The 17,761-nt window shown below is 35.7% G+C and overlaps 1 protein-coding gene across 3 annotated transcripts in view; it reads left to right on the top strand.

The window, feature by feature from the left end:
• The window catches only part of LOC143232683 (methionine synthase reductase-like), a 50,752-nt gene that overhangs the window by 9,308 nt on the left and 23,683 nt on the right, over nucleotides 1-17,761 (top strand). For all 3 annotated transcript variants that reach the window (XM_076468405.1, XM_076468403.1, XM_076468404.1), the window contains exons 3-4: nucleotides 996-1,146; nucleotides 16,239-16,356. In XM_076468405.1, coding sequence (XP_076324520.1) covers nucleotides 996-1,146; nucleotides 16,239-16,356 — 269 coding nt within the window. The remainder of the gene's footprint in view (nucleotides 1-995; nucleotides 1,147-16,238; nucleotides 16,357-17,761) is intronic.

Below are 17,761 nucleotides of genomic sequence, written 5' to 3'. Positions count from 1 at the left end.
TAGTGCCATATGATTCGAAGTTAGTTAATGGTACACCTCTTTTTGAAAGGTGGTGATGAAAATTGTTCTAATTATAGACATGTTTGTCTTAACTTAGTAATGGGAAAGGTTTTTAAATGATAAAAATGGGCATTGCTAAGTCGTTTAACAAATTTTAAAGTTTTGTTGGATAATCAGCATGGTTTCACTAAGAATATCTTGTCTTACTAATCTTTTTTTAACATTCTTTGAAGAGGTTACTAATTATGTAGGTGAGGGAAGGGTATGGATTTAGTGCATCTAGATTTTAAGAAAGTATTGATAAGGTGCTGCATAAGTTGGCTTTTTAGATAGGGAACTGACTAGATTGAAGAAAGTAGAGGGTCTTTGGAAATGGAATTCAGATGAACTAGATTAACATCACTAGTGAGGTACCTCAGAACTTGTTAGGACTTTTGCTCCTTTTGATTTACATCATTGACATCGTTGATGATGGAATGGTTAATATAGTAAGCCTTATACTAATGTGTTTTTTTATAGTTAATTCTAATAATGCTTCCCCTGTTTGGTAAAGGTATTCATAACAGTTGTTATGATAACTCAGATAACTGGACCAGTATTTAAAACCATCGTTTTTTGTTTTATTTATAGCACTACATGTGCCTTAAAATTTGGTTGTAGTAAGTGTTTGCTTCCTTTACTATACCATGTGCAGCAACTACTTGATATGAAAGTGTAAAACTTAAGCATGTAAATAAATAGATAAATAGAGCTTAACTGGTGATTTAATTCATGTCTCATTTGTGAATTCCATTAGTTATATCTATGTGGCAACATCCAAAAGAGTAATTTATTGAGTGGTTTCAGCTTTAAATAGTCCTAATGGTAAATAATTTCTTTATTAAGTAACTGAAGCGTGATGAAAGTGTGCATCAGTGAATTAGCAGTAAAATAAAAGCAATTTTTGTAACAAATCCTCTGAAACAGTTTTTCTCATATGTTACTTGTATGTGTAGTTCTGTGTAGAAAAGGAGCACTGTGCTGTGATTGTAATTTCAACAACAGGAGATGGTGAATGTCCTGACCAAACCCAAAAATTTATTCGTCGTATCAAAAAACGAAATCTACCTGCTGATTCTCTGAGTAACTTGAATTACAGTTTGTTGGGTAAGTGTATTTAGGAGATAAATGCTATTGGAATTTGTTTGGTACAGTATTATCAAGTGTTTCTATAGATTTTAGTGTTTTGCAATAAATATGAGGAATTTATATATAACTTCTAACTTGCACATGTGCATTAAATATAATATTTATTTAATGTAGCATAGGTTTCTGCAATATTCAGAAATAATGTTATTTAATGTTTAGTTGATAGATTACTCAGATAATCATAAGTCTTCATTGAAGATCTGAACAGTCTAAAGTGATTTACATTTGCACTAACTAGAGATATGTAGTTGTGGCAGATTTAGTATATTGCATTATTTTAGTAATGAAATATAACTAAAATATAAAGTTAATCTTAAGACAAATTGTCTCGTAATTTCTTGTTTACAGATTGGCTGTTTTTTAAGTTTATTACATAAGGTAGCTCAATGTAATACATAGTATTCTACATTAATGGTAAAGTATACAATAGAACAGCAATTTTAATTTATTTTTTAATTTTTGTGGTTACTTATATAACCAACAGCCACTAGGTCATACCCTTACATTCATGAGTTATACCTAAGTAGTCTTACCAATTGATATATTAATAGCTAATATTAAAATTACTTGTACATTTGAAAGAATAAAAAATAGTAATATTTCAAAACACTAATTCTCATTAATTGATTATTTTTGAGATAATACCTCATATCCACACTTGCAACAGTTTAACTACTTGTTCTCTTGACTATAAGATTTGCATGTCATTAGCCTTGAACTAGCTCTCACCTAAAAATCACATGACACAAACTATTCCAGTATGTGTAATGATTGCATGTGATAATAGCCCTCTATCAATAGAAGAGTGACACAGCCTTCTTGTGTGTAACTCCCCTAAACACTTCCCCTTGATGTAGATTCTTGTATGTGGTGACGGGACCATCCAGAGAAGGTTCTGTATTTTCAGTTTACCTCCTCTGGGATCTAAACATTCACCTGAGTGTTTGCCGTGCATGGTGACCCATGAAGGGGAGGAGAGGATCCTGGTGGTTGAGGGGTCCAACTCCAACATACCACTTTGGCCTTGAATTCCTCCCCAAGATCAGTTGACTAGTTCATTTTGGCCAGGGTCAACTGAGTGCCAGCGTAGGATGTCCTCAACAGGTGTGGTGGACGTTATGTCTGATACTGGTGTTCGGGTATAGTGCTCACAAAACCCTGGTGTCACTGCAGTGACCTTATATGGCACTGTAGTGCATCCCCTCGTAGGGCTCCATGGTGGGTGGGGTCAGTTGGCACCAAAATATTCTTTTTATTATGGATACCCCTCAAATAAAAAAAATAAACAAGCATAACAGCATAGAGGAAAATCCGACTACTGGCAAATGACTGCACATTGATAATTTTGTATGGTCAAACTCACAACTTGAATCTGTCCCACAATTTTTAATTATACATTCTTTAACTGAAAAACCCTTAGGGTAGATGTCTCCAGTTTTTATTCAGAAGGGCTTGTGGGTTCACCTAAATCAGTAAATAAATTACAGTCTGGGGACATTTTAATGGAAACAGCTTCATCACAACGTTCTAAACTCCTCTTGAAGTCGAAGATCATTGGGGATATACCCACTGAGGTTACTCCTCATTCTACTTTGAATTCTTCCAGAGGAGTTATAGTTGAAAGGGATCTAAAGACCATACTAGAATCAGAGATTCTCGCAGGTTTCACCAGCCAAGGTATTACAGCCGTGCGCCAAATTTTTACTCATAGATACAGGATTATGGAGTTGACAGATGTTCTAATATTAACATTTACAATATCATGTCCTCCTACCACAATCAAGGCAGGATATCTGAATTGTAAGGTACGGCCTTACATTCCTAACCCTGTTAGATGTTTTCATTGTCAACGATTTCGTCCCTTGAAAACATCTTGCCATGGTTCCTTAACATGTGCCTGTTGTGCTGGTAAGGACCATGCTGCTTTTGAATGCCAGCTGGAACTGCACTGTGTTAACTGTAATGGTCCACATTCTTCCTGTTTTACTTCTTGCCTTAAATGGTTCGAAGAGAAAGAAGTACAACATCTCAAGACAGTTCATAATATTACTTATCCAGAAGCTCGGAAATTAATATTCCCAGTTCCATCTCAGACTTATGCTGCTGTAATCCATTACACTACTACAGTAGGAGTCCAGACAGACCTTTCTGTGCCTCCTACAGAATCCTTAACAGTGCATCTTAATCTAGTACTCTCCAAAATCAACAAAGTTAATAAATCAGTAACTACTTCTGTCTCTGTTCATACCACATCTTCCAATCCTTGCCCAACTTCACCTTGTTCAAGCTAAGGTGTTTCCATGGGGTTTTCCTCTCTTGACACCCCAAAAATTAAACAACTCAATCGTTCATGTCCTCAGTCACTGGAACATCTCTACAAACTCCGACCTGCCTACTCAATCCAGAACAGGATCACTAGAGAGTGACCGACCCACATTCAGTAAAGAAAAAAGCACGAACTCAAGCAGAAGGTCTCCATGCCATATTCTCCTGTGAAATAAAGAAAAATGGCCATGCTAATCCAATGGAACTGTCGAGGATTTCAATAAAATGTGAATGACATCAAGGATTTGATTTACTTTTATCATCCCAAATGTTTTTTTTTTTTACAGGAATCATTTTTAAGACCTACTAATACAGTTGAAATTTGACAATACTCCTTATATTGCAATGACAGATCATGTGTAGGACAAGGACATGGGGGAGTAGCACTGCTGGTTGATCATGTACCCACCCAATACTTGTCATTGAATATGCCCTTGGAAGCTGTAGCCATCCATATCTCCTTGGGTTGTACCATCACTGTTTGTTTTCTGTACCTTACCCATAGAAAAAAATTATTCCTCAGACCTTGATGCCTTTATTGAGCAACTGCCAACCCCCTTTTTAATTTTGGGGGATCTTAATGGGCATAATCCCCTCTGGTGTGGTTCTAGTATTGATGTGAGAGGTCATGCTATAGAGCATATACTCCTGAATCACAACCTGTCTCTCTTCAATACTGGCTCTTACACTTATTTTCATACTCCTAGTCAGTCATTTACTGCTGTAGATCTTTCTGTCTGCTCCCCTTTGCTTTTTGCTTGGTTTTCTTGGGAGGTTGACATAAATCCATGGGGTAGTGGTCATTTTCTTATCATATTAAGAGAGATTGGTCGTGGTCAGTGCCACCTGACTCGTGTGCCTTAGTTGAAGTTGGACCAGGCCAACTGGCCCTCTTTCACTGCTCTCTCAGAACTTGATCCTGCTGTCTTATGTAAATCATTGATAGATGATTGTGTAGCAGCAGTAACTAACTGTACTGTCCAAGCGGCTGCTAAGTGCATCCCCTAAACCTCGACATCTTTCCCATGACATCCACACCCTTGATAGAATTCTGCTTGTTCTAAAACATGAAAAGCTCAGAAACATGCTTGGGCTAAATTTTGTAGATATCACATGCTTACAATCTGCATTGCATTTCAGCAAGCCCATGCACAGGCTCGGCGAGTTAGACGTCAAAGCAAGAAGAAATCTTGGATGAAATATACCTCCATCATTTCTTCAGTCACCATTCCAAAAGTTATATGGGACAAGATCCGGAAGGTGAGTGGACGGTATACTTCTGCCCCCTCTCTATCTTAATATTAATGACCATAAAGTTGCTGATGCTCAGAACATTGCCAATATTCTTGGTGAACATTTCTCTTATGTATCTAGCTCTTCAAACTCATCCCCTTCCTTCTTAGCTATTAAAACACGATTTGATCATCTGCTTCTTTCCTTTTCAACCAATCATCCCTGTGACTACAATCGCCCTCTTTCACTGGTGGAACTCAAACTTGTTTTATCTATCTGGCAATACATCAGTTGGACCTGATGATGTACATTATGAGATGCTATACCACCTTTTTATGCCTATCTTACTATTCTCCTGGCTGTCTTTAACCAGATATGACAGGAGAATGTCTTTCCTGATGCTAAGTGCCAGGCTATTGTTCTCGCTATTCTTAAACCTGGGAAGGATCCAAAGATACCTTCGAATTTTCGTCCAATTTCTTTGACAAGTTGTCTCAGCAAGATCTTAGAGAGGATGATTAATGTTGTTCTTGTTTGGTTTCTTGAATTAAACAACCTTCTCTCACCCGCTCAGTATGGGTTCCAAAGACAACGCTCCATGATAGACCACTTAATTCACCTTGAAACATCAGTCAGGGAAGCCTTTTGAAGCGACAACATCTTGTTTCTATTTTTTTTATTTAGAGAAAGCTTATGATACAACGTGAAGATATGGCATCTTGCAAGACCTTCACTCATACGGATTGCTTGGTAATTTGCTACGTTTTGTTAAGCATTTTTTAAGGAACAGCCGATTCCAGGTCCATGTGGGCTCAACGCTTTCTCATTTTTTTCCACAGGAACTTGGAGTCCTTCAGGGCTGTATACTGAGTGTCACACTTTTCATTATAAAGATTAATGCCATCAGTGAACAGCTACTCTCTACAGTTGCAAATGGTCTTTTCAGTGATGACTTTCACATCTCATGTCAGTCATGAAACATGAGGTTTATTGAGTGGCAGCTACAAACTGCAATCAATCATATGCTTAAGTGGACCACAGAAATGGTTTTCAACTTTCTCTCTCTAACACTGTTTGTGTACATTTCTGCTGCCAATGGGGTATTCATCTAGATCCAGAACTTTGTATTGATTATGCTGTACTTCTTGTCATCCCTGAGGCAAAGTTATTAGGTCTTATATATGACTGTAAATTAAACTTTATTTCCCATATCAAGCAGCTTTGTGTCAAACATGTAAGAGCACTTAACATCCTCCATGTCTTCTCTTCCACCTCTTGGGGAGTGGATCAATACTTCGTGTTTAAAATTTATCGTGCCCTTATATGATCCAAACTTGACTATGGGTTTATGGTTCTGCCAGAACCTCAGCACTGAAAATGCTGGATCCTGTCCATCACCAGTGGCTTTGGCTTTGCACTGGGGCCTTTCATACTTCTCCAGTCCAAAGTTTGTATGTGGAATCCCATGAACCCCCTGTATATTTGCTGTTTGCAATTATGTATGCTTCCAAACTTTGCTCTTTACCACAGCATCCCACTTGGGGTTGTGTTTTACATCCTCAGTGAGCCACATTTTCTATAATAGAAAATCTGCCATTGTTCCTTTTAGCCTTTGTATTTGGGCATAATCAGAAAAATTGGATATATCTTTGAATAGCATAGCAATATCAACAGTTTGGCCTCTTCCACCATGGCTAATTAGTATCCCCAACTATGACCTATCTTTGAGTCATCTGAGGAAAGCCGGTACTCCCAATTGGAAATATTGCTCTTTATTTGCTGAACATCTTTCAAACAATCCATCCATTCCCATATATACAGATGGTTCAAAATCAGGTGACTGTAGGTTCTGCCATGGTTTGTTACAGTTCGTTTGTAGCACACAGACTTCCCTCTGCAGTTTATGTGTTCACTGCCAAATTGTATGCCATTTCTCTTGTCCTGAATCATATTGAAACTATACAATATACAAATTGTGAATCCATACTGATTCACTCAGCTGTCTATTGACCCTGATATCATTCCATGTTAGTTACCATCCTATTCTTATCAATATCCAAAACAAACTGGCCCATTTCTTTCTGTCCATTTTTTTTGGATACCAGATCATGTTGGTATTCATGGGAATGAGCTAGCTGACAGAATGGCAGAAGTTCATCTGCTCTGGCTCTATCTCCACCATCCATGGTCCAGTTTTCCAAACCCGACTATACACCAGTTGGCAGTCGACCTGGAGTGAGAAATGAAATGATAAGCTTTTTTCAAATCAAGCCTTCTTTAGCTCTTTGGCCATCTTGTTTCTTAAAGATTGAAGGAGGAAGTTGTTTTGGCTAGGCTACATATTAATCACAGTTTTTTAACTCACCACTTCCTTCTATCTGGTACTGATGCACCAATGTATGGTCTGTGTGGCACTCAGGTCACATCCGTCCATATTTTATTATCATGGCGTCATTACAACCAAGAACGATGACACCATTTTAAACATATTTTTAAGGTAGCTTTCCCCTGACATTAGTATCATAGGTGATACTGGCTGCCTCACTCATGTTTTTACATTTTTAAGAGCCATTGATCTTTTTACCTGAATTTAAGGTTTTTATTGGACTATACACTGTTTTAGCATGATTTCTTTTACACATTTTATTTTGACCTGAACCCAGGACTGGAATGACCAACTTCAGGTGACTGACAGCAAGTTTGAACTTAATGCTTCAGTCTTCCTGGCGGGTCTTGATTTTACGTATTTTACATATTTTTATCTTCATTTCCATATACCATTATAATGTACTACATCTTGTTTGGCACAGATAACCTAGTAGCTTTGTGCTAATAAACATGAAGTACCTACCTACCTACCCCTAAACACTTACACTCCAAATAACTTTTATTTTCCTTGGCATTTCTAGAATGGATGTGTTTTAACTTATTTTGTTATGTGAGATTTGCAATAATTAATAAATTTTCAATTTTGTACAAATTTAACTGATTTTTTTCATTTGTAAAAGAAAAAAAACCAAAAAAAAAAACATTTTCCTGCTTACTTGTCAGAAATTTTCAAGTGAATGTAACTTCTATTTTATCCTGTGGGGTTGATGGTGTTACTATTGTAGTACCTGTGCCTCAGTTTCTACCAGGGAGTCATTGTCTGTAGAGAACTTGACAGGTCTTATTCAATGTGTTGATTGTTCCCTCATGCACATTGGACCACCAAGAGTTTGATCTAGGCACTGCCTTACCTGTGGAAGAAAACCCTCAATCTTCTAATCTCATTTTAGATGTGATTTTGCAAGTGTTCTATTCTTTCTCCAATGTTTTTTGATATCTACACTAAATCCATTTTCAAGGTTTCTTTATTTTCCCTACTTTGTCTGATATTGGGGTTCATGCAGTCTTATTTCTTGAGCAACCTCACACCTGTACTAACATGCCTTGTCCTCCTTGCTAACATGTCTCTTTTGTCCTGGCTTACAGCTATTCAAATTTTTTTTTCTTTGTTCCCGATCTTTCAAACCTGTTTTTTTACCTGCTAGGGTGGGAAGCAGATCTCTTAACTTCTATTTCACTTTCTAGTGCCTAGTTTTTACATATTTTATGTCTTTCTTACCACTGTCTTATGATACCTCTTCTTCCTTCACCTTGTTTCTAAAGCACTTCATAAATTACTTTGGAAAGGTATTCTGGAAAGGTTTGTTCTCATTTTTACCATTTCAGCCAAAACTGCTACTGCTATATTTCATCTTACTTGTTTCTTCTGCTGTTGGGACTTGTTGGATTGTAATTCTCTCCCCATTAAGGGTTTCCTTTCTCTTTCTTATATCTGCAATTTTTATTATTCTTTTTTTTTCTTTGCTCAGAGGTATTTGGAGGAGTTCTTAACTTTTTGAAAACCCAAGCCAAGGTGACCCAGCTTCAATCCTTATTGTCTTTGTCAACTTTGTTTTTCTGCTCCTGTTCCAAGGCCTGTTCATTGCATGTCTTCTATTACCATTCCAAATTCCTGATCTTCCCATCTCCTCCCACTTTCAGATGTCAGAGTGGTCACTTGTCTCATCGATGACTATCCTGTTGTGTCTGACTCAATTTTTGTTGATCTGTTATTCTGAAGGTCATTTAATAGTACAGTTTCTAATAATTTAATCTTGATGTTTCACTTGGATATTGCAAAGTGCTGTTTTTAATAACTTAGTGTTGATTCCAAATAAAAGTTTGGCTAATACTACTTTGTATTATGTTCCCATTATTTCTAGTGATGTCTGGTTTTGGACTCATCATGGCATAGTGACTAAGATGCTCAAATCATGAATTGTAGAGTTTGCTGTTCACATTGTATTCCCATAAAAATATACTCTGTATTTTTATAGCTCTTGTTGCTGTATAAATGTTGTGATCAAATCCCACAATTAAGTTGGATAAGAATAGCCTCAGGGGTAGGTTCTGTTGACTGTCTTCCCTCTAGTATATAAGGTCAAAATTAGGAAGAGCTGTGTACTGATAGCTACTTTGTTAAAGTTTGAAAGAAAAACTGTGAAATGAATGTTTCATTCAGATGAAGCTGAGTTCCAAGATATTATGCCTGAAAGACATTTGATTTATTAATTTTTAGACATTATTTTCATGAAGATTAATTAGTGCAATTTTAGAAGAAAGTGTGTTATGTCTTATCATTTCAAGTGACCTGAAACTTAGTTAAATTATAATTTAAATTTAGAATTTAAATAAATGTTTGTATGTTTAATTTTTGATATTTGCCAACAAGATTGATACAATTTTTTTTATTAACCATTTAGCGATGAGTTATAGATCAAAGGCCATGTCATTGCATTTGTTGACTTGCATTCAAAATTTTATTGAACTACTGTTTTATGAATTTATGTCAATAAGTTTGGTATCAATGTGTAGATTATACTTCATACTTTAGTGTTATATACGAGTTAAGTTTTTATTCAAAACACATCTAAATATCAATTTTTGTGAGTCATGGTATGTTGAATGCAGCATTGGTTAAAATTAGATATTTGTGATATCAAAACACAAAGTTTATAGTTTTGTATCAATTAGAAACTCAAGTTTCCAATATTAACGAGCTAGAATATAAAATAAGAACCTCGTGTCTTTTTATTTTGCCGAGATATAGCTTGTATATTGAATCAAACACGTTGGCCCCATTTACCTCTTTCCATTTTTGGAAATGATCACTTACATACACTTACTTCAATATGTGACATGTTAATAACCAATTGACAGCTTAGAATGTTTCCTTAGAGCTTTTCTCAGCCATTTTAATCTGTTAAAGACTACCAGAAATAAACATTAATAAATATATAATGTTCTGAGACCTAAGCTACATGGACTAAACATTTGTACTTTCGTATTATAATTTGTAGTAATTCTAGCACAAAATAAAAGCATGATTTATTTTTCCTAATTTTTTTATGATGGTTTTGAAGTTCATCAAATTGATGGACTCCATGCAGTTAGGGTAGAGAAAAAAATAGTCTTACTCAAATCAAACATTTGAAATGTATTTGGGAGGTTTTAGAGATTACACAAATAAGATTTGAGATTTTGGGATGAAGAATAGTTCTTAATCATAACATAAAATCACTTTGTACTCATACTAATAACTAAACAGACTCAAAAGAAATCTTTAGTAAAAATATGTCATTGAAATTTTTTTTTTTTGTACAGAAATATTGAAATCTTCACTAAAAGTCCACCAAATTTTGTGAAGGTGCACCTACTACATAAAAAGTTATAGTATAAATGCTTAACATGTGTTAATGTGTATACAAACTTGTATGTTGCACTAAGCCCATTGCAAAAGCATTAATACAAATACATTTTATTATACAAACAGTAATTCTATTTTACAGTAATGGTGATTACAAATAATGATCTACATACAGAAACTTTTACAACTTAAACATTATTGAATCACCTGTATGGTCTGGAACTTCCTTGATACTTTATCAAGGGTTTACAAATTTTGAGTTAGGTAGATACTGTAGGGAGCAAGCTAGCTCTGTATTTTTCTTACTTTGCTGATCTCAATTTTTTCACTGCTGAATTCACTGTCCAGTGTGAATCTCTTGAAGTTAGCAGTGTATGATGTTTGAAATCTATGAATGTTCCTGGTCAAATGTTTGAAGTTTCAGATTAATAAGCATTATATCAATCTCAGTTATAGCTTCTGGGGTTTATAGCACCCCAACTATTAGAAATCATTAATATATACTGTTTCTTGATGCATCACATTGGCTATAATTAAATATGTGAGGATAGTTTCTAGAAATTTAAATTTGCACAACAATATAGACCCATACCCCAGTGTTTATGTACACACACATTGTTGATTCTTACACTCAAGAATTTTCTACAATTTTAGGGGATAGACAGGAGTTACACAATGCTGATTTAACAGTATAAGTTATGCACATTTTTAAATATAAAATCAACTGAAACAGTGATATTAAAATAGATATATGATAGTAAATATGTCAAAAGTGGTACTTAGTTCAAAAGTCATAGTGAAGTTTTATTAGAAATACAACATTAATAACACAAGTATAACATACTGAATAATTGTAAATGTAACATGTCTTCTTGTGAGATATCAAAATTTTTTTGCTGCTTCAGTTATAACATAGCACTTAAACAAATCTATATGTGAGCTGTCTCAACAATAAACTGAAATATTCCTTCTTTATTATGAATTCCCCAAATAAAAATAAAATAGTGAAAAAACAAACAATATGTAAATGACCACATCTTGAAGATTCTGAACAGCAATCTTTAACTTCAACAACTGTACCTCATTTTCTGATATTACATTTTTTATCAGACAAATCTTTAGGGCAAATATCTCCCTTTTTTTTTTTTTTTATTCAGAAAGAATTAGAGAGGCTTACTAGCACTCCAAAGTTAGTCAAACAACTATGTTCTGGGGACATCTTGGTAGAAACATTCACTTCAAAACACAGTGAACTCCTCTTGCATTTGAAGGCTATTGGAGATATACCCATTGAAGTGACTCCCCATGTTACTTTGAATTTGTCACGAGGAGTTATAGTTGAGAGGGATATGAAGAACATTCTCGAGTCAGAGATCCTTGCTGGTTTATCCACCCAAGGAGTTTCTATAGTGAGGCATATCTCCACTTGCAAAGATGGAATTATGATGCCAACCAGTGTCCTAATTTTGACATTCATATCACCATGTCCACCTTCCACCTTCAAGGCAGGTTACCTATATTGCAAAATACAGCCACATATTCCAGACTCTCAGATGTTTCCAATGTCAGCAGTTCAGTCACTCAAAAACATCATGTCGTGGTTCCTTGACATGTGCTCATTGTGGTGGCAAGGACTATGATGCCTGTGAGTGCAAAATGGCCCCTCATTGTATTAATTGTAGTGGCTCTCACCCCTCTTACTTTCATTCATGTCCGAGGTGGGTGGAAGAAAGAGACGTACAGCATTTGAAAATGGTTCACGACATTTCTTGCCCTGAGGCTTGAAAGTTACTGTCCACTACTCCATCTCAGATGTATGCTGCTTCACTCTGTTCCACTGTTACAGTTGGAGTGCAGACAGATTTTTGTGCCTCCAATAGAATTGTTCTCAAACCATGTGAAAAGTCTTTTTCCCTCCATGGTTAAGAGAATTGATCAGGAAGTCAACACCCATCTCTGTCCCTACCATTTCTTCTAGCAGATTTCTGGACCCACTTTCTTTTGTTCCAGGTTCAGGCATATCCTCAGGTCCATCTTCTTCAGCTTCAGGATGCAGAAAAATTATTCATTCATGCCCTCAGTCATTGGAATTTTCTAATGACAGAGACCTGCACACTTGACCCAGGGAAGGATATGTGGAGGTCGACAGACCTCCTTCTAATGAAGAGAAGAGTCATGGTCGAAAATAGAAGGGCTTTCCGCCCAATTTTCCTCCACATAAATAAAAATGGCCACATAGGTACAGTGAAACTGTTGAGGTTTCCATTCTAATTTAGATGATATTGAGGCAATGATTGATTACTATTCATCCTGTGTGTCTTTCCTTAGAAGAAACATTTCTAAAACCTGCTGATACAGTCACCCTTTGGGAGTTTTATTTGTAAGGAAATGACAGGTTGTGTCATGGACGAGTGCATGGAGGGGTGGCACAACTGGCTGATTAGCATGTACAGGCAGCTGTTCAGTGTATTCCTAAAACCTCAACACATTTTTTTCATGGTATCCTCATCCATGGTGGAATCCTGCCTGCCATGTGGCACAGAAGGCTCGAAAATGGGCCTGGGATACCTTGCATAGGTATCCCCCACATTCGAACCACATTGCTTTTCAGCAAGCCCATGCATTTGCTTGGCAGGTAAGACGTCAAAGTAAGAAGGAATCTTGGATTAAGTTCACAACCAGCATCTCTTCTACCTCTAGTTCGAAAGTCGTATGGCAAAAGATTCAGAAGGTCAATGGGCAGTATAATTCTATCCCCCTGTGAATGTTGCTTTCTGATAGCCAGAAAGTTGATGCCCAGAGCATTGCTGATACTCTCAATGAAAGCTTTTGCCAGGTATCTAGCACTCCTGCTTCATCCTTTACCTTATTAGCCATCAAGACTTGGGCAAAGAGATCTTTCTTTTTTGGCTGATCATCTCTATGACTGTAATCACCCCTTTACATTGGTGGAACTCAAGCTTTCTATTCATTGGTCTGGTAGTACATTGGTCAGACCAGATGATATGCACTATAAGATGCTGCACCATCTCTCTCCTGCTTCTTTTGGTGGTGTTCTGGTTGTTTTCAAATGGACCTGGCAGGAGAATGCTTTTTTTGATGTGTGGCAACAGGCTATTGTCCTACATTTCTCTAAGCCTGGGAAGAATCCCATGATTCTTTCATACTATTATCCAGTTACTTTGAAACATTGATCAGGGAAGTCTTTCTTAAGCTACGACATTTTGTGTCAGTATTCTTTGACCTTGAAAAGGTTTATGATACTACATATAGGTATAGCATTTTCCAAGATCTCCACTCATATGGATTGCGTGGCCATCTGCCCATTTTTATTAACTTTTTTAATAGGCAAGCAATTCCAAGTTAATGTGGGTTCAACACTTTCCTGTTTTTTATTACAGAGCTGTATCTTGATTGTCACACTATTCAGTATAAAGATTAATGTCCACATCTTGTGTTGGTCATCAAACATGAGATTTATTGATCAGCAGCTACAGACTGCCCTCAATCATTTATTGAAGTGGATCACAGCAAATGGTTTTAACTTTTCTCTCTCTCAAACCATTTGCATGCACTCTTACTGCCAACAGGGTATTCACCCTGATCCTGAGCAGTGTATTGGTGAAGTTGTGCTTCCCGTGGTCCCTGAGGCAAAGTTCTGGGGCTTATCTTTGACTGTAAACTGATCTTTATACCACACATCAAGCAGCTACAAGTCAAATGTACAAGGACACTGAACATCCTCCATGTCCTCTTTTCCACATCTTGGGTAGCAGATCAATGTTTTGTGCCAAAGATCTATCGTGCCCTCATTCAATCAAAACTGGACTATGGTTCTCTGGTCTATGATTCTGTCAGCATCTCGGCCTTGAAGATGCTGGACCCCATTTATCATCAAGGGTTTTGGCTCTGCACAGGGACTTTCTGCACTTCCTCAGTCCAGAGTTTATACATAGTCTCATGAACCTTCTATACACCTCAACCATTTGCAACTGTCTTTACTGTATGCTTCAGAACTTTGATCTTTACCACAGCATCCATCCTGGGATTGTGTTTTCCTTCCTCAGTGGGACATGCTTTTTCAGGACAGATGATATGCCATTGTTTCTTTGGGCCTTTGTATCCAAGCACAATTGTATTAATTGGGTTTGTCTTTCTTGACATTGCTGTATCCACTGGTCAGCCCATCCCATCATGGCTTATTACCATCCTCAAATGTGACCTTTATTTGAGTCATCTGAGAAAGATGGATACTCTTGATTGGAAGTATCATCTTTTATTTACAGAACATCTTTCGAACCATCCTTCCTTTCCCATTTATACGGATGCTTTGAAATCAGATGACTGTGGGCTCTGCCATAGGTTTTGTGGTTCAGTGGTTGCACAGAGAATCCTCTCTACAGTTTCTGTGCTCGTTGCCAAATTATGTGCCATTTCTCTTGCCCTGGATCACATAGAAGCTAAACAGTACTCTAATTGCACTATTTATACTGATTTTCTTAGTTCTCTAATGGTTCTGGAATTGCTTCACCCTGTTCTCACTGATATTCAGAACTGACTGACACCATTTTTAACATTTACTTCTATCCAGTTCTTCTGGATATCAGGCTACATTGCTGTTTGTGGGAATGAGCTCCCTGACATCACGGCTAAGTCTGTCTGCTCTGGTGCTATCACTGCCTTGCCTGTTCCTTGCATGGACATGGTCCTGTATTCAAGGCTCAGCTCCACGCCAGTTGACTTGGAGTGAGCAATGTGGTAACAAGCTTTTCTGGATAGAACCCTCTATTGGGCTTTGGTCATTTTGTTTCCAGAAGGATCAGAAGGAGGAAGTTAGCCTAACTAGACTATGCATTGGTCACATTGTTTTTATTTTTAACTCATCATTTTCTTTTATCTGGGACTGATGCACCAATGTGTGGTCTGTGTGACACTCAAGTCACAATATCTTACATTTTACTATCATGCTTTCATTATGACTTTGAATGGCAGCACCATTTTAGACATTTTATCCACAGGTTTACCCCTGACACTAGACAGTGTCATTGGCTATGGTAACTCTGTGTCCACCTTAGAAATTTTTTTAATTTTTTAGGGCCATTGCCCTTTTTAATACTATTTAAGTTTCCAAATCAAAAATTGGACTTTGTTTTGTTTTAACATGATTACTTTTTACAAATTTTAATAATTATACTTTGTTACTTTATTTTTTATCAGTTGTTTGGTGCAGATAACCTAGTTGCTTTACACCATAAAATGCCAAACAACCAACCAACCAATTGTTTTTATTTTTATTTTATTTTTTTTTCACATTTTCAACACTTATCAAAGCGAACAAGTAATATAATTGAATTATAGTCTGATCAACCAGTTTTCAAATATAATTTCCATTATATAATTTATAAAATTATAAATGGTACACATGTAACTGAGACTGACCATCTGTTTTGTTTGTTCTCATCACTGTTTAATTACATGTATAAAAATATATGAAAACATTAAAAGTTGTATAATTTCAGGAATATTAAAAGGGAATATTATTTGTTTCTAGTTGTATTATTGCAGACATATAAATCTAGTTTTAAACAGTTTGCTCTATATCGTAAGCTTTTATTTTTTTATTAAACTAAACATTAGATATGGGCTTCAGCTGAAAATAAGTTACATTTAGGTTTACACTGTTGTCTGCCTGTTAATTGTGCTGTCTTCTTAGTAGCTATGTGGGATTTTCTTCTCTAACAAAACATCCTTTTGTAAGCTCTAGGTGATTCAAACTATAATAATTTCTGCAACTGTGGTAAAAGTCTTGACAAACGACTAAAAGAACTTGGAGCCAAGCAGTTCTACCAGTCTGGATATGCTGATGATGCTGTAGGGTGAGACAATTTTATAATACTTACCATTTTGAAACACAGTACAGAAATATTTACTAGTGGTAATTACTTTTATCAATTGTATGGTTTGTTTGATATATTTTAAATCTTTTATTTTTGAGCCTGATAATATCAACCCTTATACACGTATATGTAGTTCTTATGTGATGAATTATCTTAAGTTTTACATTAATATCTATATCATTAGAAACAGAAATATAGATTAAGAAATAATGGTATATGAATTTTAAAAGAAATAAGAAAAAATCTTTGGAGGAAAACACGTGCAAGCTGCACTCAAAACCATTGGAGCTATCTGTAACTCAGAATTGCTGAAGGGGTAAGTAGGCAGCAGCAAAAAAGTGAGCATTTGGAAAAGGGGTAATGACTCATGTTTTAGGCTAGAATGTCCATATCTTTGTTATTAGTCACCACTCACAACAAAGTAATTAGAATCCACCAAATATTCTACTTAACCCCAATTTCCATCCTATTACCACAGCATAATAAAATATTAATTAAATAGATTTATTTATGGATGGATAAACAAATAGATAACTACATAAACTGTATCTGAAAATTGAGGACGTGCAACAAACTTTCTCATCTCTACCCTTGCATTAAAAATGTATTATGTTTGTACAAACAACTGAATAATTTGCAAAGTATAAAATTATGGATAAAAGAGCTGTTTATAATCAATCTTGGTACTAAACATTTTCATGGTTTATAAAATATTTTTAGATAGTTATGATGATAAGTTTAAAGCGTGTAGGAATAATTGTTAACTTTTTGTTAACAACTAAAACAGTTACAAGAAAGCTGCATCACTAAATTTTCAATATTTGGTGTTCGTGTACTAGAATTCCTTTTCACTTTCAGTAATGGATGTTTTTTATGTGCCTTTAAGTTTCAGTCACTTTTTTGTAGGTTTTGTAACTGGTAGTTAGTAATTGTAGATGTACATGTTATTTTTATATATATTGTAATGGAAATTATGAGACGCTCAAAAAGTACGTGTGCATAGGTCACAAATGATTAATGAAAAATGGACAGTAAATTTGTTAATGTTATAGAACATTTTTATGAATAATACAAAATGGGAAAGCCAAATACATTGTATAATTCAGTAGTATTTTGTATTTTTTTTGCTTTACAGAGAGTTAGAACTTGTTTTCATGTTGCCTTACAGTTTATTGATCTTTTATTGAGAAATGTTGTTTCAAGTGTCCTGTCTCTGTAATTCAGTGATGTTCTTTGGTTAATTTTCATTTATATTGGTATTTTTGAAATGAGATTGCAAACATAAGCTAAAAGTACATAAAGTCTCATGTAAGTTTACATCAAATTACATTTCTTTATATCTGTTGATAGATATGTGGATCAAAACAAATCGGCTGTGTATATA

This window comes from Tachypleus tridentatus, chromosome 11 (genome assembly GCF_004210375.1).
Source record: "Tachypleus tridentatus isolate NWPU-2018 chromosome 11, ASM421037v1, whole genome shotgun sequence".
NCBI lineage: Eukaryota > Metazoa > Arthropoda > Merostomata > Xiphosura > Limulidae > Tachypleus > Tachypleus tridentatus.
The sequence above is the reverse complement of the archived record's forward strand: the minus strand, read 5'-3'. Positions and strand labels throughout refer to the sequence as shown.